Genomic DNA, 21,571 nt, shown 5'->3' on the forward strand with positions numbered 1-21,571 from the left:
GACCACATCAGTTTGTTAACTAATTCAGTTTGTTGACTACATCAGTTTGTTGACTACATCAGTTTGTTGACTAATTCAGTTTGTTGACTACATCAGTTTGTTGACTACATCAGTTTGTTGACTAATTCAGTTTGTTGACTACATCAGTTTGTTGACTACATCAGTTTGTTGACTAATTCAGTTTGTTGACTACATCAGTTTGTTGACTAATTCAGTTTGTTGACTACATCAGTTTGTTAACTAATTCAGTTTGTTGACCACATCAGTTTGTTAACTAATTCAGTTTGTTGACTACATCAGTTTGTTGACTAATTCAGTTTGTTGACTACATCAGTTTGTTGACTACATCAGTTTGTTGACTACATCAGTTTGTTGACTACATCAGTTTGTTGACTATATCTGTTTGTTGACTAATTCAGTTTGTTGACTACATCAGTTTGTTGACTACATCAGTTTGTTGACTAATTCAGTTTGTTGACTAATTCAGTTTGTTGACTACATCAGTTTGTTGACTACATCAGTTTGTTGACTACATCAGTTTGTTGACTACATCAGTTTGTTGACTAATTCAGTTTGTTGACTAATTCAGTTTGTTGACTAATTCAGTTTGTTGACTACATCAGTTTGTTGACTACATCAGTTTGTTGACTACATCAGTTTGTTGACTACATCAGTTTGTTGACTAATTCAGTTTGTTGACTACATCAGTTTGTTGACTAATTCAGTTTGTTGACTACATCAGTTTGTTGACTAATTCAGTTTGTTGACTAATTCAGTTTGTTGACTACATCATTTTGTTGACTACATCAGTTTGTTGACTACATCAGTTAGTTGACTAATTCAGTTTGTTGACTACATCAGTTAGTTGACTAATTCAGCTTGTTGACTACATCAGTTAGTTGACTAATTCAGTTTGTTGACTCAATCTGTTTGTTGACTAAATCTGTTTGTTGACTACATCAGTTTGTTGACTAAATCTGTTTGTTGACTAAATCAGTTTGTTGACTAAATCTGTTTGTTGACTAAATCTGTTTGTTAACAATCAGTTTGTTGACTAAATCTGTTTGTTGACTAAATCTGTTTGTTGACTAAATCTCTTTGTTGACTAAATCTGTTTGTTAACAATCAGTTTGTTGACTAAAGCAATATCTATCGTTCAATAAACAGACAAGACAGGCAGTTTCCCACACTCGTTACTCAGGGCGTAGTTGTTGGTTTCACTACAGTGGGTGTGTCTTTATTTGGCAATACAATCCCCTCCTCTGTGGCTACATTGTGTGTCATTGAAGGTGAATGAATGAATAAGTCTTAATGTGCATGTCTATTTCCCCTGTTGAGGGTGGTAGGCCACACCTTTAGACAGACATGTCTACCATTGAAAAGGTTGAATGGAGAGAGGGATTGAGGGATTGTCAATTTGGATAATAGAGTCCAGTGAGGATTTGTTTGAAACACAAGCAAAGTGACTTTTGATGGTTACATTCCACTCAAGAGCCATTCAGAGCTGTGGCTACGTTATAACAATAGTGAGGTAAACTGACAATAGGTTGGGTGTGATGATAAAACATTCACTCTGAAGACTATGTCAGATCATGTAGGTTGCAGTGCCTTGTGTGTCTTTGTGAGACGCGGTGTGGGTGAACGGATGATCTCTGCATGTGTATTTCCCACCGTAAAGGAGGAGGTGTTATGGTGTGATGGTGCTTTGCTGGTGACACTGTCTGAGATTTATTTAGAATTCAAGGCACACTTAACCATCATGGCTACAACAGCATTCTGCAGCGATACGCCATCCCATCTGGTTTGCGCTTAGTGGTACTATCATTTATTTTCCAACAAGACATTGACCCAAAACACACCTCCAGGCTGTGTAAGGGCTGTTTGACCAAAAATAAGAGTGATGGAGTGCTGCATCAGATGACCTGGCCTCCACAATCACCCAACCTCAACCCAATTGAGATGAGTTAGACCGCAGAGTAAAAGAAAAGCAGCCAACAAGTGCTCAGCATATGTGGGAACTCCTTCAAGACGGTTGGAAAAGCATTCCTTATGAAGTTGGTTGAGAGAATGCCAAGAGTATGTAAAGCTGTCATCAAGGCAAATGTGGATGTTTGAAGAATCTCAAATATAAAATATATTTATATTTGTTTAACACTTTTTTGGTTACTACATGATTTCATATGTGTTATTTTATAGTTTTATAGTTTTTCACTCTTATTCTACAATGTAGAAAATAGTATCAATAAAGAAAAACCCTGGAATGAGTAGGTGTGTCCAAATGTTTTAATGTACTGTATAAATACTTACATACATATATTTACCAATAGTGAACTCAAGGCATCCATCGGAATACGCAGAACTTTGATTATAACAGACATAATAATCTTGTTCCTTATCTCTAAGAAAGAACTTGGCTAATCTCATTGGAAAAAAATATGATCTTGCATTGCTTAGTTTCCCCATACTGGCTCAGTTTCCATGGTGTCGCTGCCAAAGTGCCAGTCTAGCTTTACCAACTCGGATAGATACAACAACAGCATTTGTTTCCAGAATGACAAGGTAGCACCCAGGCTGCTTGGTGGGTGTTGATCTCTGAGGCAGACAGTGATAATGTTACAGTGATGCCCTAGGGATGGATTGCAATATAGACATTTCTGATTCTGACTTAATAAATTGTATTCTCCTAATCAAACTCACGTGTACACTACCGTTCAAAAGTTTGGGGTCACTTAGAAATGTCCTTGTTTTTGAAAGAGAAGCCATTTTTTTGTCCATTAAAATAACATCAAATTGATCCACAGTCCAGACATTGTTAATGTTGTAAATGACTATTGTAGCTGGAGGCCCATTATCAGCCACCATCACTCCTGTGTTCCAATGGCACGTTGTGTTAGCTAATCCAAGTTAATAATTTTAAAAGGCTAATTGATCATTAGAAAACCCTTTTGCAATTATGTTAGCACAGATGAAAACTGTTGTGCTGATTTAAAGAAGCAATAAAACTGGCCTTCTTTAGACTAGGTGAGTATCTGAAGCCAAGTTGCCAAGAAACTGAAGATCTCATACAACGCTGTGTACTACTCCCTTCACAGAACAGAGCAAACTGGCTCTAACCAGAATAGAAAGAGGAGTGGGAGGCCCCGGGGCACAACTGAGCAAGATTACAAGTGCATTAGAGTGTCTAGTTTGAGAAACTGATGCCTCACAAGTCCTCAACTGGCAGTTTCGTTTAATAGTACACGCAAAACACCAGTCTCAACGTCAACAGTGAAGAGACGACTCCGGGATGCTGGCCTTCTAGGAAGAGTTCCTCTGTCCAGTGTCTGTGTTATTTTGCCCATCTTAATCTTTTCTTTTTATTGGCCAGTTTGAGATATTGCTTTTTCTTTGCAACTCTGCCTTGAAAGCTACATCACTGTTGACGTTGAGACTGGTGTTTTGCGGGTACTATGTAATGAAGCTGCCAGTTTGATTTCTTCTTTAATCAGAACAACAGTTTTCAGCTGTGCTAAAATAATTACAAAAGTGTGGTCTAATGATCAATTAGCCTGTTAAAATTATAAACTTGGATTAGCTAACACAACATGTAATTGGAACACAGGAGTGATGGTTGCTGATAATGGGCCTCTGTACGCCTATGTAGATATTCCATTAAAAATCAGACGTATCCAGCTACAATAGTCATTTACAACATTAACAATGTCTACACTGTATTTCTTATCAATTTGATGTTATTTTAATGTACAAAAAAATGTGCTTTTCATTCAAAACGAAGGACATTTCTAAGTGACCCCAAACTTTTGAACAGAAGTGTATGTTGTGATACTCAATACACTCTGTTAAGATACTCAAACTCTGTTGAGATTAAATATATAAATATATACACTGCTCAAAAAAATAAAGGGAACACTTAAACAACACAATGTAACTCCAAGTCAATCACACTTCTGTAAAATCAAACTGTCCACTTAGGAAGCAACACTGATTGACAATAAATTTCACATGCTCTTGTGCAAATGGAATAGACAACAGGTGGAAATTATAGGCAATTAGCAAGACACCCCAAATAAAGGAGCGGTTCTGCAGGTGGGGACCACAGACCACTTCTCAGTTCCTATGCTTCCTGGCTGATGTTTTGGTCACTTTTGAATGCTGGCGGTGCTTTCACTCTAGTGGTAGCATGAGACGGAGTCTACAACCCACACAAGTGGCTCAGGTAGTGCAGCTCATTCAGGATGGTACATCAATGCGAGCTGTGGCAAGAAGGTTTGCTGTGTCTGTCAGCGTAGTGTCCAGAGTATGGAGGCGCTACCAGGAGACAGGCCAGTACATCAGGAGACGTGGAGGAGGTCGTAGGAGGGCAACAACCCAGCAGCAGGACCACTACCTCCGCCTTTGTGCAAGGAGGAGCACTGCCAGAGCCCTGCAAAATGACCTCCAGCAGGCCACAAATGTGCATGTGTCTGCTCAAATGGTCAGAAACAGACTCCATGAGGGTGGTATGAGGGCCCGACGTCCACAGGTGGGGGTTGTGCTTACAGCCCAACACCGTGCAGGACGTTTGGCATTTGCCAGAGAACACCAAGATTGGCAAATTCGCCACTGGCGCCCTGTGCTCTACACAGATGAAAGCAGGTTCACACTGAGCACGTGACAGACATGACAGAGTCTGGAGACGCCATAGAGAAGGTTTTGCTGCCTGCAACATCCTCCAGCATGACCGGTTGGCGGTGGGTCAGCCATGGTGTGGGGTGGCATTTCTTTGGGTGGCCGCACAACCCTCCATGTGCTCACTAGAGGTAGCATGACTGCCATTAGGTACTGAGATGAGATCCTCAGACCCCTTGTGAGACCATATGCTGGTGCGGTTGGCCCTGGGTTCCTCCTAATGCAAGACAATGCTAGACCTCATGGGGCTGGAGTGTGTCAGCAGTTCCAGCAAGAGGAAGGCATTAATGCTATGGACTGGCCCGCCCGTTCCCCAGACCTGAATCCAATTGAGCACATCTGGGACATCATGTCTCGCTCCATCCACCAACGCCACGTTGCACCACAGACTGTCCAGGAGTTGGCGGATGCTTTAGTCCAGATCTGGGAGGAGATCCCTCAGGAGACCATCCGCCACCTCATCAGGAGCATGCCCAGGCGTTGTAGGGAGGTCATACAGGCACGTGGAGGCCACACACACTACTGAGCCTCATTTTGACTTGTTTTAAGGACATTACATCAAAGTTGGATCAGCCTGTAGTGTGGTTTTCCACTTTAATTTTGAGTGTGACTCCAAATCCAGACCTCCATGGGTTGATACATTTGATTTCCATTGTTCATTTTTGTGTGATTTTGTTGTCAGCACATTCAACTATGTAAATAAAAAAGTATTTAATAAGAATATTTAATTAATTCAGATCTAGGATGTGTTATTTTAGTGTTCCCTTTATTTTTTGGAGCAGTGTATATTTATTGATTATATATACATATACATATATATGTAACCTTTATTTAACTAGGCAAGCCAGTTAAAAACAAATTCTTATTTACAATGATGGCCTACCAGGGAACAGTGGGTTAACTACCTTGTTCAGGGGCAGAACGACAGATTTTTACCTTGTCAGCTCGGGGATTCAATCCAGCATCTTTTCAGTTCCTGGCCCAACGCTCTAACCACTAGGCTACCTGCTGCCCCGATAAACTCTGTTGAGATACTCAATAAACTCTGTTGAGACACTCAATAAACTCTGTTGAGATACTCAATAAACTGTTGAGACACTCAATAAACTCTGTTGAGACACTCAATAAACTCTGTTGAGACACTCAATAAACTCTGTTGAGACACTCAATAAACTCTGTTGAGACACTCAATAAACTCTGTTGAGACACTCAATAAACTCTGTTGAGACACTCAATAAACTCTGTTGAGACACTCAATAAACTCTGTTGAGACACTCAATAAACTATGTTGAGACACTCAATAAACTCTCTTGAGACACTCAATAAACTATGTTGAGACACTCAATAAACTCTCTTGAGACACTCAATAAACTCTGTTGAGACACTCAATAAACTATGTTGAGACACTCAATAAACTCTCTTGAGACACTCAATAAACTATGTTGAGACACTCAATAAACTCTCTTGAGACACTCAATAAACTCTGTTGAGACACTCAATAAACTCTGTTGAGACACTCAATAAACTCTCTTGAGACACTCAATAAACTCAGTTGAGACACAAAATAAACTCTCTTGAGACACTCAATAAATTTGTACATAGTATATTGCAGTGCATAATCAACTGATTTTGATTGAATTTTGTTAGATCAAATATATAAATCTGTTCATTTTGTTCCTCGATAGGCCCCGCTGGTTGGGGAGGGACTCAGTGATTTAGACACAGTGTCCAATGTGGACGAGCTGGTGGAGCTGTTGTACCCAGAGTACAGTCTGGTGCAGCATTGCCTACGTAGGAAAACCCAGCGCACCTCCACTCCTCTCCATCCTGAAGACGACGTCTGGGCCTGGGGCAAGCCCAGGGAGGGGGCACTGTACAAGTCTGACGACGGCACCTTTGACGGTAAAGCTCTTCAGTTAATTGGCCCTAATAACAGCCTACACCGATAGAGAAAGAAAGTTGTCTTCCCATCCCACAGGGTGCATAATTTTGTGTGATAACCCCATTTCTCTTTCCCCAAACCCACAAATGGGTGTCTGTGTTAAAAGGAGAAAGAAAGGACTTTGTTCATTTTCCTAACAGTTAAAGAGGCACATAATTATGGTGGTCATCTGACAACAGAGATTGCACTAAAAAGGAAATGATTTGTTGAATTCAATCCTTCATCAAATGACATCTCTCATAATGTGGCTTAGTTTGTGGCAGTGTGGCTCTGTGATTATTGGAATGGGCTTTCCAAAAGGAAATGAACCATTCCAAAACTCTAACTGTAGGTGTGGGTACAATGTCGTTGGATGTTGCAACCAACCAAGCAACATAGCCTAATCCTAATGCAGCAGCATTATTAGCGAGGCGCCGACAGAGATGGCCGCCTCGCTTCGCGTTCCTAGGAAACTATGCAGTTTTTTGTTTTTTTTACGTGTTATTTCTTACATTAGTACCCCAGGTCATCTTAGGTTTCATTACATACAGTCGAGAAGAACTACTGAATATAAGATCAGCGTCAACTCACCATCAGTACGACGAAGAATATGTTTTTCGCGACGCGGATCCTGTGTTCTGCCTTTCAAACAGGACAGCGGAATGGATCCCATGCTGCGACACCGAAAAAGAAGGAAACGAGGCGCTCTTCTGGTCAGACTCCAGAGACTGGCACACCGTGCACCACTCCCTAGCATTCTTCTTGCCAATGTCCAGTCTCTTGACAACAAGGTTGATGAAATCCGAGCAAGGGTAGCATTCCAGAGGGACATCGGAGACTGTAACGTTCTTTGCTCCACGGAAACATGGCTCACTGGAGAGACGCTATCCGATGCGGTGCAGCCAACGGGTTTCTCCACGCATCGCGCCGACAGAAACAGACATCTTTCTGGTAAGAAGAGGGGCGGGGGCGTATACCTTATGGCTAACGAGACATGGTGTGATGAAAGAAACATACAGGAACTCAAATCCTTCTGTTCACCTGATTTAGAATTCCTCACAATCAAATGTAGACCGCATTATCTACCAAGAGAATTCTCTTTGATTATAATCACAGCCGTATATATCCCCCCCCCCCAAGCAGACACATCGATAGCTCTGAACGAACTTTATTTAACTCTTTGCAAACTGGAAACCATTTATCCGGAGGCTGCATTCATTGTTGCTGGGGATTTTAACAAGGCTAATCTGAAAACAAGACTCCCTAAATTTTATCAGCATATCGATTGCGCAACCAGGGGTGGAAAAACCTTGGATCATTGTTACTCTAACTTCCGCGATGCATATAAGGCCCTGCCCCGCCCCCCTTTTGGAAAAGCTGACCACGACTCCATTTTGTTGATCCCTGCCTACAGACAGAAACTAAAACAAGAGGCTCCCACGCTGAGGTCTGTCCAACGCTGGTCCGACCAAGCTGACTCCACACTCCAAGACTGCTTCCATCACGTGGACTGGGATATGTTTCGTATTGCATCAGTTAACAATATTGACGAATACGCTGATTCGGTGTGCGAGTTCATTAGAACGTGCGTTGAAGATGTCGTTCCCATAGCAACGATTAAAACGTTCTCTAACCAGAAACCGTGGATTGATGGCAGCATTCGCGTGAAACTGAAAGCGCGAACCACTGCTTTTAATCAGGGCAAGGTGTCTGGTAACATGACCGAATACAAACAGTGCAGCTATTCCCTCCACAAGGCTATCAAACAAGCTAAGCGTCAGTACAGAGACAAAGTAGAATCTCAATTCAACGGCTCAGACACAAGAGGCATGTGGCAGGGTCTACAGTCAATCACGGACTACAGGAAGAAATCCAGCCCTGTCACGGACCAGGATGTCTTGCTCCCAGGTAGACTAAATAACTTTTTTGCCCGCTTCGAGGACAATACAGTGCCACTGACACGGCCTGCAACGAAAACATGCGGTCTCTCCTTCACTGCAGCCGAGGTGAGTAAGACATGTAAACGTGTTAACCCACGCAAGGCTGCAGGCCCAGACGGCATCCCCAGCCGCGCCCTCAGAGCATGCGCAGACCAGCTGGCCGGTGTGTTTACGGACATATTCAATCAATCCCTATACCAGTCTGCTGTTCCCACATGCTTCAAGAGGGCCACCATTGTTCCTGTTCCCAAGAAAACTAAGGTAACTGAGCTAAACGACTACCACCCCGTAGCACTCATTTCCGTCATCATGAAGTGCTTTGAGAGACTAGTCAAGGACCATATCACCTCCACCCTACCTGACACCCTAGACCCACTCCAATTTGCTTACCGCCCAAATAGGTCCACAGACGATGCAATCTCAACCACACTGCACACTGCCCTAACCCATCTGGACAAGAGGCATACCTATGTGAGAATGCTGTTCATCGACTACAGCTCGGCATTCAACACCATAGTACCCTCCAAGCTCGTCATCAAGCTCGAGACCCTGGGTCTCGACCCCGCCCTGTGCAACTGGGTACTGGACTTCCTGACGGGCCGCCCCCAGGTGGTGAGGGTAGGCAACAACATCTCCTCCCCGCTGATCCTCAACACTGGGGCCCCACAAGGGTGCGTTCTGAGCCCTCTCCTGTACTCCCTGTTCACCCACGACTGCGTGGCCACGCACGCCTCCAACTCAATCATCAAGTTTGCGGACGACACAACAGTGGTAGGCTTGATTACCAACAACGACGAGACGGCCTACAGGGAGGAGGTGAGGGCCCTCGGAGTGTGGTGTCAGGAAAATAACCTCACACTCAACGTCAACAAAACTAAGGAGATGATTGTGGACTTCAGGAAACAGCAGAGGGAACACCTCCCTATCCACATCGATGGAACAGTAGTGGAGAGGGTAGCAAGTTTTAAGTTCCTCGGCATACACATCACAGACAAACTGAATTGGTCCACTCCCACAGACAGCATCGTGAAGAAGGCGCAGCAGCGCCTCTTCAACCTCAGGAGGCTGAAGAAATTTGGCTTGTCACCAAAAGCACTCACAAACTTCTACAGATGCACAATCGAGAGCATCCTGGTGGGCTGTATCACCGCCTGGTACGGCAACTGCTCCACCCTCAACCGTAAGGCTCTCCAGAGGGTAGTGAGGTCTGCACAACGCATCACCGGGGGCAAACTACCTGCCCTCCAGGACACCTACACCACCCGATGTTACAGGAAGGCCATAAAGATCATCAAGGACAACAACCACCTGAGCCACTGCCTGTTCACCCCGCTATCATCCAGAAGGTGAGGCCAGTACAGGTGCATCAAAGCTGGGACCGAGAGACTGAAAAACAGCTTCTATCTCAAGGCCATCAGACTGTTAAACAGCCACCACTAACATTGAGTGGCTGCTGCCAACACACTGACACTGACTCAACTCCAGCCACTTTAATAATGGGAATTGATGGGAAATTATGTAAATATATCACTAACCACTTTAAACAATGTTACCCTATATAATGTTACTTACCCTACATTATTCATCTCATATGAATACGTATATACTGTACTCTATATCATCGACTGCATCCTTATGTAATACATGTATCACTAGCCACTTTAACTATGCCACTTTGTTTACATACTCATCTCATATGTATATACTGTACTCGATACCATCTACTGTATCTTGCCTATGCTGCTCTGTACCATCACTCATTCATATATCCTTATGTACATATTATTTATCCCCTTACACTGTGTATAAGACAGTAGTTTTGGAATTGTTAGTTAGATTACTTGTTGGTTATCACTGCATTGTCGGAACTAGAAGCACAAGCATTTCGCTACACTCGCATTAACATCTGCTAACCATGTGTATGTGACAAATACGATTTGATTTGATTTGACTTAAGATGGTCAAGAACAGAATGTTCCGGATGTTCTATTGTATTCCATATCAGTCAGGATATTCTTTATATCCCTGATAACCTGTCTGTTGCTGCTGTTCCTCCATTCATCCCTGATAACCTGTCTGTTAATGTTCCTCCATTCATCCCTGATAACCTGTCTGTTAATGTTCCTCCATTCATCCCTGATAACCTGTCTGTTGCTGCTGTTCCTCCATTCATCCCTGATAACCTGTCTGTTGCTGCTGTTCCTCCATTCATCCCTGATAACCTGTCTGTTGCTGTTCCTCCATTCATCCCTGATAACCTGTCTGTTAATGTTCCTCCATTCATCCCTGATAACCTGTCTGTTGCTGCTGTTCCTCCATTCATCCCTGATAACCTGTCTGTTAATGTTCCTCCATTCATCCCTGATAACCTGTCTGTTGCTGCTGTTCCTCCATTCATCCCTGATAACCTGTCTGTTGCTGCTGTTCCTCCATTCATCCCTGATAACCTGTCTGTTAATGTTCCTCCATTCATCCCTGATAACCTGTCTGTTAATGTTCCTCCATTCATCCCTGATAACCTGTCTGTTAATGTTCCTCCATTCATCCCTGATAACCTGTCTGTTGCTGCTGTTCCTCCATTTGTCCCTGATAACCTGTCTGTTAATGTTCCTCCATTCATCCCTGATAACCTGTCTGTTAATGTTCCTCCATTCATCCCTGATAACCTGTCTGTTGCTGCTGTTCCTCCATTTGTCCCTGATAACCTGTCTGTTAATGTTCCTCCATTCATCCCTGATAACCTGTCTGTTAATGTTCCTCCATTCATCCCTGATAACCTGTCTGTTGCTGCTGTTCCTCCATTCATCCCTGATAACCTGTCTGTTGCTGCTGTTCCTCCATTCATCCCTGATAACCTGTCTGTTAATGTTCCTCCATTCATCCCTGATAACCTGTCTGTTAATGTTCCTCCATTCATCCCTGATAACCTGTCTGTTAATGTTCCTCCATTCATCCCTGATAACCTGTCTGTTGCTGCTGTTCCTCCATTCATCCCTGATAACCTGTCTGTTGCTGCTGTTCCTCCATTCATCCCTGATAACCTGTCTGTTAATGTTCCTCCATTCATCCCTGATAACCTGTCTGTTAATGTTCCTCCATTCATCCCTGATAACCTGTCTGTTAATGTTCCTCCATTCATCCCTGATAACCTGTCTGTTGCTGCTGTTCCTCCATTCATCCCTGATAACCTGTCTGTTGCTGTTTCCTCCATTCATCCCTGATAACCTGTCTGTTAATGTTCCTCCATTCATCCCTGATAACCTGTCTGTTGCTGTTCCTCCATTCATCCCTGATAACCTGTCTGTTAATGTTCCTCCATTCATCCCTGATAACCTGTCTGTTGCTGCTGTTCCTCCATTCATCCCTGATAACCTGTCTGTTAATGTTCCTCCATTCATCCCTGATAACCTGTCTGTTAATGTTCCTCCATTCATCCCTGATAACCTGTCTGTTAATGTTCCTCCATTCATCCCTGATAACCTGTCTGTTGCTGCTGTTCCTCCATTCATCCCTGATAACCTGTCTGTTAATGTTCCTCCATTCATCCCTGATAACCTGTCTGTTGCTGTTCCTCCATTCGTCCCTGATAACCTGTCTGTTGCTGCTGTTCCTCCATTCATCCCTGATAACCTGTCTGTTAATGTTCCTCCATTCATCCCTGATAACCTGTCTGTTGCTGCTGTTCCTCCATTCATCCCTGATAACCTGTCTGTTAATGTTCCTCCATTCATCCCTGATAACCTGTCTGTTGCTGCTGTTCCTCCATTCATCCCTGATAACCTGTCTGTTGCTGCTGTTCCTCCATTCATCCCTGATAACCTGTCTGTTAATGTTCCTCCATTCATCCCTGATAACCTGTCTGTTAATGTTCCTCCATTCATCCCTGATAACCTGTCTGTTGCTGCTGTTCCTCCATTCATCCCTGATAACCTGTCTGTTGCTGCTGTTCCTCCATTCATCCCTGATAACCTGTCTGTTAATGTTCCTCCATTCATCCCTGATAACCTGTCTGTTAATGCTGTTCCTCCATTCATCCCTGATAACCTGTCTGTTGCTGTTCCTCCATTCGTCCCCAGTTATTCTGGAGGAGATCCAGCGTACCATGTGCAGTCCTCGGGAGGTGTGTCTGGAGGTGTCTAAAGAGTACCCAGAGAGCACCCGTCACTTCTACATGCCTCGCTGTGTGTCTGTGCACCGCTGTGGGGGCTGCTGTACCCACGAGGGTCTGTACTGCACCAACACCAGCCATACTTACAGCAACAAGACGGTGAGCAACAGAGGACAAACTAGATATCATTCAAAATGTTCAACAATGCTGACACTCAAGTAAAGTTGCTCTTAAACTGTAATAACATTAGTAAGGACATTCTATTAACACATTTCAACATATCTATTTAGTGAGTTGTCGTTTCATAGTATACAGTAAGAAAGGATATAAGGTAGAGCCCAAATCTGAACACCAGTCTTTGACACAGTGTTGTTTCTCCTGTGGACTCAGCTGTTGGAGATGACTCACCGTGAACACTCTGTGGTGATGGTGGCGTTCATCAACCACACATCCTGTGAGTGTCTGTCCAAGAGGCCCCAGCACTCTGTCATCAGGAGGGCTGCTGCAGCCCACCTCACCGTGTGAGTGAGTAGTGAGGAGTAGTCACCTTCGAGACGCAACATCTACCCCTGCAGATCGAGAGACAATGTGGACACACACACAATTATTATTAAGCAATACCGTTTTCAATAGCAATACCGTTTTCAATAGCAATACCGTTTTCAATAGCAATACCGTTTGGTTCATGTTGAACAACATCTTTTAGGTAGGTAGCCTAGCGGCTAAGTGCTTTGGGCCAGTAACCAAAAGGCCACTGGTTCGAATCCCCAAACAATCTAGGTGAAAATTCTGTCCATATGCCCTTGAGCAAGGCACTTCACTCTCTATGCTCCTGTAAGTCGCTTTGGATAAGAGCGTCTGCTAAATTCCAAAAAAATTAAAAATGTGAGAAGGTACAATGTAACAATATAGCTATCTGACTTTAGACAAGGATACTGAAACATTCCATCTGATCCTATCTGATGTGGACAACAACAAGGGTGTGACGATGCAAGGGAATGAGCTAGATCATCAGATATTTGGTCCAAAGTGCTTTGAGTGTGCATTTGCCTTTGAACTGAAGCCATGTGGAAGAGGCCATGTTTTCCCCTGCTCTCCTCTCCCTGTGTCCAGCCTAACTGCTCTCGACTGCTGTGTGTAGGCTATCTGCCAGGCCAAGGCCAGCAGGGAGGAGAGCCAGATTCAGTTCCCTCTCACAGGGAGGAGCCACATGCCGCCCATGGTGTCCAGCCCCTTCACAGGAATGCTTTGTGAGAGTAGCCAAGCAGTCCCCCTAAGCCAAGAAAAGACCTCTGATCTGATCCTGGCCTGTGTGTCCCTGCTTCCCTCTGCAGGTGTTCTCCGCCAGATGTTCTCTGCAGTACAGGACTGGTCTGGGACCCCACCAGCTGCCTGTGTGTTCCCATGGACACAAGCTTCTTCTCTGAGAGAGAGCTGGGTAAGTTAAACTAACTCCATACCCATACAACCCCAGTTGTTTCTGTTCGCCAACACCAAGAGATACCTCATAGGTCAGAGAGTTGGCAAATTAGGACGATATACATTGAAGTGACATGTACTAAACCACATGACGTCTGTCAATAAGGGACACTCAATAGCATCTCTCCTCTCCGCCATCTGGTGCAGGACCCCTGGAGTCGGCCTTGCTGGCGCTGTGTGGCCCCAACAAAGTCCTGGACGAGGACAGCTGTGAGTGTGTGTGTGAGAACGGTCTGACAGAGGCCAGCTGTGGGCCGGGCTGGCGTCTAGACCAGGCGTCCTGTGAGTGTCTCTGTGAGGACCAGCCCGCCCCGGGGACCTGCCCTCCCAACCAACGCTGGGACCCAGAGCTGTGTGGCTGTGTGTGCCGGGCAGAGTGCCCCCGTAGCCAGCCTCTCAACCCAGAGACGTGCCTGTGCCAGTGCAGGGATAGCCCTCAGACCTGCCTGCTAGAGGGCAAGAGGTTCAACGCACACAACTGTAGGTAAGAAATAGAATCTAACACAGAAGGTATTTCATATGATGCTGGATGCCCCCCCCCCCGCCGAAACTATGATGCTGTCACGGTGGCCAAGGTAACAATATGTGTTGTTTGACCTAAGTTGGATAGGACAGCGTGGGAACAAAAAGCTATTACTGTTATAGGTTATCAGTTATTTTTATTTGAAAAGAGCAAAACACAACATCTAAACCGCTGTGAAATAAATATACACCACATTTTTTTTTATTTTATTCACCTTTATTTAACCAGGTAGGCCAGTTGAGAACACCTTTATTTAACCAGGTAGGCCAGTTGAGAACACCTTTATTTAACCAGGTAGGCCAGTTGAGAGCACATTTATTTAACCAGGTAGGCCAGTTGAGAACACCTTTATTTAACCAGGTAGGCCAGTTGAGAACACCTTTATTTAACCAGGTAGGCCAGTTGAGAACAAGTTCTCATTTACAATTGCGACCTGGACTAATAGTATATGGACACCTGCTCGTTGAATATCTCATTCCAAAATCATGGGCATTAATATGGGGTTAGTTTGCTGCTATTACAGCCTCCACTTTTCTGGGAAGACTTTCCACTAGATGTTGGAACATTGCTGCCATAACAGCCTCCACTCTTCTGGGAAGTCTTTCCAGTGGATGTTGGAACATTGCTGCTATAACAGCCTCCACTCTTCTGGGAAGTCTTTCCAGTGGATGTTGGAACATTGCTGCTATAACAGCCTCCACTCTTCTGGGAAGTCTTTCCAGTGGATGTTGGAACATTGCTGCCATAACAGCCTCCACTCTTCTGGGAAGTCTTTCCAGTGGATGTTGGAACATTGCTGCTATAACAGCCTCCACTCTTCTGGGAAGGCTGTCCACTAGATGTTGGAACATTGCTGCAGGGACTTCCATTCAGCCACAGGAAAATTAGTGAGGTCAGGGCTCTGATGTTGAGTGATTAGGCCTGGCTCGAGGTTGGAATTCTAATTCATTCCAAAGGTATTTAATGGTGTTGAGGTCAGGGCTCTGATGTTGAGTGATTAGGCCTGGCTCGAGGTGGGCATTCTAATTCATTCCAAAGGTGTTCGATGGTGTTGAGGTCAGGGCTCTGTGCAGGCCAGTCAAGTTCTTCCACACCGATCTAAACAAATCATTTCTGTATGGACCTCACCTCGTTCACATTGCATTGTAATGCTGAAACAGGAAAGGGTCTTCCCCAAACTGTTGTCACAAAGTTGGAAGCACAGAATCGTCAAGAATGTCCTTTTATGCTGTAGCGTTAAGATATCCCTTCACTGGAATTAAGGGGCCTAGCCTGAACCATGAAAAACAGCCACAGACCATTATTCCTCTTCCACCAAACTTTACAGTTGACACTATGCATTCGGGCAGATAGCGTTCTCCTGGCATCTGCCAGATGGTGAAGTGTGATTCATCACTCCAGAGAACGCGCTTCCACTGCTCCAGAGTCCAATGGCGGCGAGCTTTACACCACTCCAGCCAACACTTAGCATTGCACATGGTGATCTTAGGCTTGTCTGCAGCTGCTCGGCCATGGAAACCCATTTCATGAAGCTCTCGACAGACAGTTCTTGTGCTGACGTTGCTTCCAGAGGCAGTTTGGAACTCGTAGTGAGTGTTGCAACCGAGGACAGTGTATTTTGAATAACCCAAAATATAGTATTTTCAGCTATTTGAAGCTGGTGTGCAAAACTGAAAGTAAAAGACACAAAAACTCAACTTAATAAAATAGAGCACATAGAACAGATCTACTGCTTCTTAGACTTGCTTTCAATAAGAATTACAGATCTATAACTCACATTTCTATGTAAATTTGGTCAGGTTGCCCAGAAAGTTACATATTGCAGCTTTAAATACTGAATGGTATGATGTTAAATACTGTATGGTATAATTGTTTATACTGTATGGTATAATTAAGCAATAAGACCTGAGGTGGTGTGGTATATCACCAATATACCACAGCTAAGGGCTGTTCTTAGGCACGACGCAACGCTATTATAAACTGGTTACCAATGTAATTAGAACAGTAAAAATATTTTTTTTGTCATACCCACAGTATGCGGTCTGATACACCACGTCTTTCAGCCAATCAGCATTGAGGGCTCGAACCATCCCCATTATAATCTTAAATACTGAATGTTATCATGTTAAATACTGTATGCTATAATGTTAAATACTATATGCTATAATGTTAAATACTGTATGCTATAATGTTAAATACTGTATGCTATAATGTTAAATACTGTATGCTATAATGTTAAATACTGTATGCTATAATGTTAAATACTGTATTGTATAATGTTAAATCCTGAATGGGTATAATGAGCAATACACATTTCAGTGGAACGTCAAATCCACATAGTTCACAGTTCTACACATCTGTTAAACGTAACGACAACTACAGAAATATTACAAAACACTTAGTTTAGTAACAAGACTTACATAAGAAGTACAACTCTAGCGTGAGGATTCATATCCTGCTTACTTCCCTTAACATGAAGCTGAGGCAAGGCACCTGACACATTTCTTTGGAATGGAGAAACAAGATTTTCCAGTAAGCACAGAATTCCCCTCTCCAGCAAGAGATTTTTTTTCAACACCGGAAAGAATCATTAAGGCTATGGGGATTGGTCCCAGATTACACGCACGCGCATAAGTAGCCTACACACGCAGGGTCATGCACGCAGCCCATAGTTATATTGAAACTACATTACATTGCGTAAAACCAACAGTTCTGTCTGTTTCTCTTCCCCTACACCAAGCTGTTACCGGCTGCCCTGCAGAAAGCCACACAACAGCTGTCCAACAGGCTTCTACTACAGCCACTACGTCTGCCAGTGCATACCCAACCACATGAGGTCAGGGGAGTGGAACTGACAAAGCTGGCATTACCAGCACTGGTGCCAAACTCTAGGGTCAATGTACTGTATCTGTATGGTGGAAACGAGGCGGTGTGTTTGCAATGTAGAGCCGGTAGATGGAGGCTAGAATAGGGGAATGTTTTTTTAATGAATTCTCCTGATAGGCCGCGAGGCTCTCCATCGTCAGACCAGGGAACGTACAATGAAGCACACAACGATGCAGTCGTCTATATACTGCAGGTCATGGTCAGAATCATGGACATTATTGACATTGCCTCAGATTCATTATGTGTGGCTGTTAAAATGAAAAAAAATATTCATTCCATAAAATGAAATCATTTTTAGATTATCTGACATTGATATTTATTGCAAGTGACCCTGCAGCTCTCCGAGATGACGATGACGTAACTGGGAAGAAACACCCTGACATGAGAAGGAAGACAAAAGACTGAAATGTAAAGCCCATGCATATATACTGTATTGTACAAAACGTGTGACTGTAGTCAGTGGTGGCTGTGAATGAAAAGTGTGTTTTTAATGTCATATCCTATTTGTATTGTATTTAAAATACACGCTATTGATAAAATAAAATACAAACTTGATTGGCTTTGGTAAATGTGTACGGTGTGTGTTTGATAAGAGTTTTGTGACAAGAAGTTTGGCAACAGACTATGGGAACCAGACCAGATTGGCACCATGGAGAGTGTGATGTGATGTCTCAAAGCACAAAACAAAGGCATTGAAAAACACACACTCCTGCAGTGAAAATGGATCCAAGACCTTTGTCTCAAATTCCTCATACCAGCCGTATGTGTTTGGAACAATAAACACTATCTCGAGGTCAATTGCAGAGAGATCTAATTCCCGTCTGGCTTGTGTCTTTAGAAACTGCCATCCACAGTTGGTACTCTAAACCAGCGCAGCCCTCTGTACAGAAACAGGTCTGCATAGCTAAACTCAGTGATAGTAGCTTTTGTTTGTGATAATCCAAATAGTTTGGTTTATATGTAGGCCTACAGAGTAGAGACAGTACTTTAGACGGTTGACTCTTTGTCAAGGGTGATATATGTTTTGTTAGTGGAAAGGTTACTTTTTTTGTTTTTACAAAGTTCAATATTGTGAATCTCAATTTCAAGGCTACACCACCGTCTCAAAGTGTCAATTAAAGTGTCAATTCATCTCATGAAATGTATTTTTCTCAGTTACTATGATTGAAGGGGAGGAATGGGAAGACACACAGTTCTCTTTGATGCTCTTCCTAAATCCTGTTAGCATAAATTGTGGAAAAGATACTATGTTATGCCTATGGCCAGAATAGTCAAGTCTGAATCTGCCCTGTGAAGAGTCTCTTCCAGCTTTGTGTTGTTGTTCCTAAACCTGGAGCAACAACTCTTACTTTCAATCAACAGTTACTATGATTGAAGGGGAGGAATGGGAAGACACACAGTTCTCATTGATGCTCTTCCTAAATCTTCCTGGTATAAATGATGGAAAACATACTATGTTATGCCTGTGGCCAGGACAGTCAAGTCTGAATCTGCCCTGTGAAGTCTTAATAACCATCATGAATTATTCTGAATAAACAACTCATTGCAGCAACCTGTAGATTTGGCACACATTATGAAACGCTGGACAAGTTCATTTACTGGTTCTCAACTCTGGAAAAAAAATAACTGACAGAGAGAAGTACAGAGTGGCAGAATAAGATGGAAACCAGCTGTCTACATTCAAATGGAGAGGTAGCAATAAAACTGTTGTAAGTGTATGAGTGCTGCTAGGGGTGTATGAGTGCTTCTAGGGGTGTATGAGTGCTGCTATGGGTGTATGAGTGCCTATTGCTAGGGGTGTATGAGTGCTGCTAGGGGTGTATGAGTGCTTCTAGGGGTGTATGAGTGCTGCTAGGGGTGTATGAGTGCCTATTGCTAGGGGTGTATGAGTGCTGCTAGGGGTGTATGAGTGCTTCTAGGGGTGTATGAGTGCTGCTATGGGTGTATGAGTGCCTATTGCTAGGGGTGTATGAGTGCTGCTAGGGGTGTATGAGTGCTTCTAGGGGTGTATGAGTGCCTATTGCTAGGGGTGTGTGCGGGCTGCTAGGGATGTATGAGTGCCTATTGCTAGGGGCGTATGAGTGCCTATCATCAGGGGCGTATGAGTGCTGCTAGGGGTACATGAGTGCTGCTAGGGGTACATGAGTGCTGCTAGAGGTGTATGAGTGCTGCTAGTGGTGTATGAGTGCTGCTAGGGGTGTATGAGTGCTGCTAGGGGTGTATGAATGCTTCTAGGGGTGTATGTGTGCTGCTATGGGTGTATGAGTGCCTATTGCTAGGGGTGTATGCGTGCTGCTAGGGATGTATGAGTGCCTATTGCTAGGGGTGTATGAGTGCTTCTAGGGGTGTATGAGTGCTGCTATGGGTGTATGAGTGCCTATTGCTAGGGGTGTATGAGTGCTGCTAGGGGTGTATGAGTGCTTCTAGGGGTGTATGAGTGCCTATTGCTAGGGGTGTGTGCGGGCTGCTAGGGATGTATGAGTGCCTATTGCTAGGGGCGTATGAGTGCCTATCATCAGGGGTGTATGAGTGCTGCTAGGGGTACATGAGTGCTGCTAGGGGTACATGAGTGCTGCTAGAGGTGTATGAGTGCTGCTAGTGGTGTATGAGTGCTGCTAGGGGTGTATGAGTGCTGCTAGGGGTGTATGAATGCTTCTAGGGGTGTATGTGTGCTGCTATGGGTGTATGAGTGCCTATTGCTAGGGGTGTATGCGTGCTGCTAGGGATGTATGAGTGCCTATTGCTAGGGGCGTATGAGTGCCTATCGTTAGGGGCGTATGAGTGCCTACCGTTAGGGGCGTATGAGTGCTGCTAGGGGTACATGAGTGCTGCTAGGGGTGTATGAGTGCTGCTAGAGGTGTATGAGTGCTGCTAGTGGTGTATGAGTGCTGCCAGGGGTGTATGAGTGCTGCTAGGGATGTATGAATGCTGCTAGGGGTGTATGAGTGATGCTAGGGATGTATGAGAGCTGCTAGTGATATTTGAGTGTTGCTAGGGGTGTATGAATGCTGCTAGGGGTGTATGAGTGCTGCTAGGGATGTATGAGTGCTGCTAGGGATGTATGAGTGCTGCTAGGGATGTATGAGTGCTGCTAGTGGTGTATGAATGCTTCTAGGGGTGTATGTGTGCTGCTAGGGGTGTATGAGTGCTGCTAGGGGTGTATGAGTGCTGCTAGGGATGTATGAGTGCTGCTAGGGATGTATGAGTGCTGCTAGGGGTGTATGAATGCTGTTAGGGGTGTATGAGTGCCTATTGCTAGGGGTATATGAGTGCCTATTCCTAGGGGTGTATGAGTGCCTGTTGCTTGGGGCATATGAGTGCCTATTGCTAGGGGTGTGTGTATGCCTATCGCTAGGGGCGTATGAGTGCCTATCGCTGCTAGGGGTGTATGAGTGCTGCTTGGGGTGTATGAGTGCTTCTAGGGGCGTATGAGTGCCTGTTGCTAGGGGTGCATGAGTGCTGCTAGGGGTGTATGAGTGCCTATTGCTAGGGGTGTATGAGTGCCTATCGTTAGGGGCGTATGAGTGCCTATCGTTAGGGGCGTATGAATGCCTATCGTTAGGGGCGTATGAGTGCTGATAGGGGTGTATGAGTGCTGCTAGGGGTGTATAAGTGCTGCTAGGGGTGTATGAATGCTGCTAGGGGTGTATGAGTGCCTATTGCTAGGGGTATATGAGTGCCTATGGTCTCAGCAATCACCACCACAGCAGGAGAAAATGATTGACTTGCTTTGCCCCTCATCTGGAGAGAGGGAGGTTAACAACCCAGCAGGAATACTGTAATTGGGTGTTAGTTCTTTACAGCAGCAACAGCATGGACAACTCAGTCTCACAGTATCTTCACATATACAACCAAATATAAGTATGGATATCCTGTCAATTTCCTTTCCTGCATCACCTGTTCAAACATAGAGGTCTCCTGAGACAGACACTCCCCACAGACATCAACATCTAGTTTTGATTTACGTTTGGTTGAGTTGTCAACTAACATCAATTCAATGTGAAATCTTTATTTTTTAAATGGCACCATGTCATTTGATTTAGGTT

General features: G+C 44.1%; 1 protein-coding gene across 1 annotated transcript in view; it reads left to right on the forward strand.

The window, feature by feature from the left end:
- The window catches only part of LOC124006695 (vascular endothelial growth factor C-like), a 19,919-nt gene extending 1,830 nt beyond the window's left edge, over nucleotides 1-18,089 (forward strand). The window contains exons 2-7 of the mRNA XM_046316771.1: nucleotides 6,354-6,570; nucleotides 12,606-12,796; nucleotides 13,028-13,158; nucleotides 13,972-14,075; nucleotides 14,264-14,600; nucleotides 17,380-18,089. Coding sequence (XP_046172727.1) covers nucleotides 6,354-6,570; nucleotides 12,606-12,796; nucleotides 13,028-13,158; nucleotides 13,972-14,075; nucleotides 14,264-14,600; nucleotides 17,380-17,494 — 1,095 coding nt within the window. The 3' untranslated portion in view covers nucleotides 17,495-18,089. The remainder of the gene's footprint in view (nucleotides 1-6,353; nucleotides 6,571-12,605; nucleotides 12,797-13,027; nucleotides 13,159-13,971; nucleotides 14,076-14,263; nucleotides 14,601-17,379) is intronic.
- The last annotated feature ends 3,482 nt before the right edge of the window (nucleotides 18,090-21,571 follow it).

Source organism: Oncorhynchus gorbuscha, linkage group LG20 (genome assembly GCF_021184085.1).
Source record: "Oncorhynchus gorbuscha isolate QuinsamMale2020 ecotype Even-year linkage group LG20, OgorEven_v1.0, whole genome shotgun sequence".
Classification (NCBI taxonomy): Eukaryota; Metazoa; Chordata; class Actinopteri; order Salmoniformes; family Salmonidae; genus Oncorhynchus; species Oncorhynchus gorbuscha.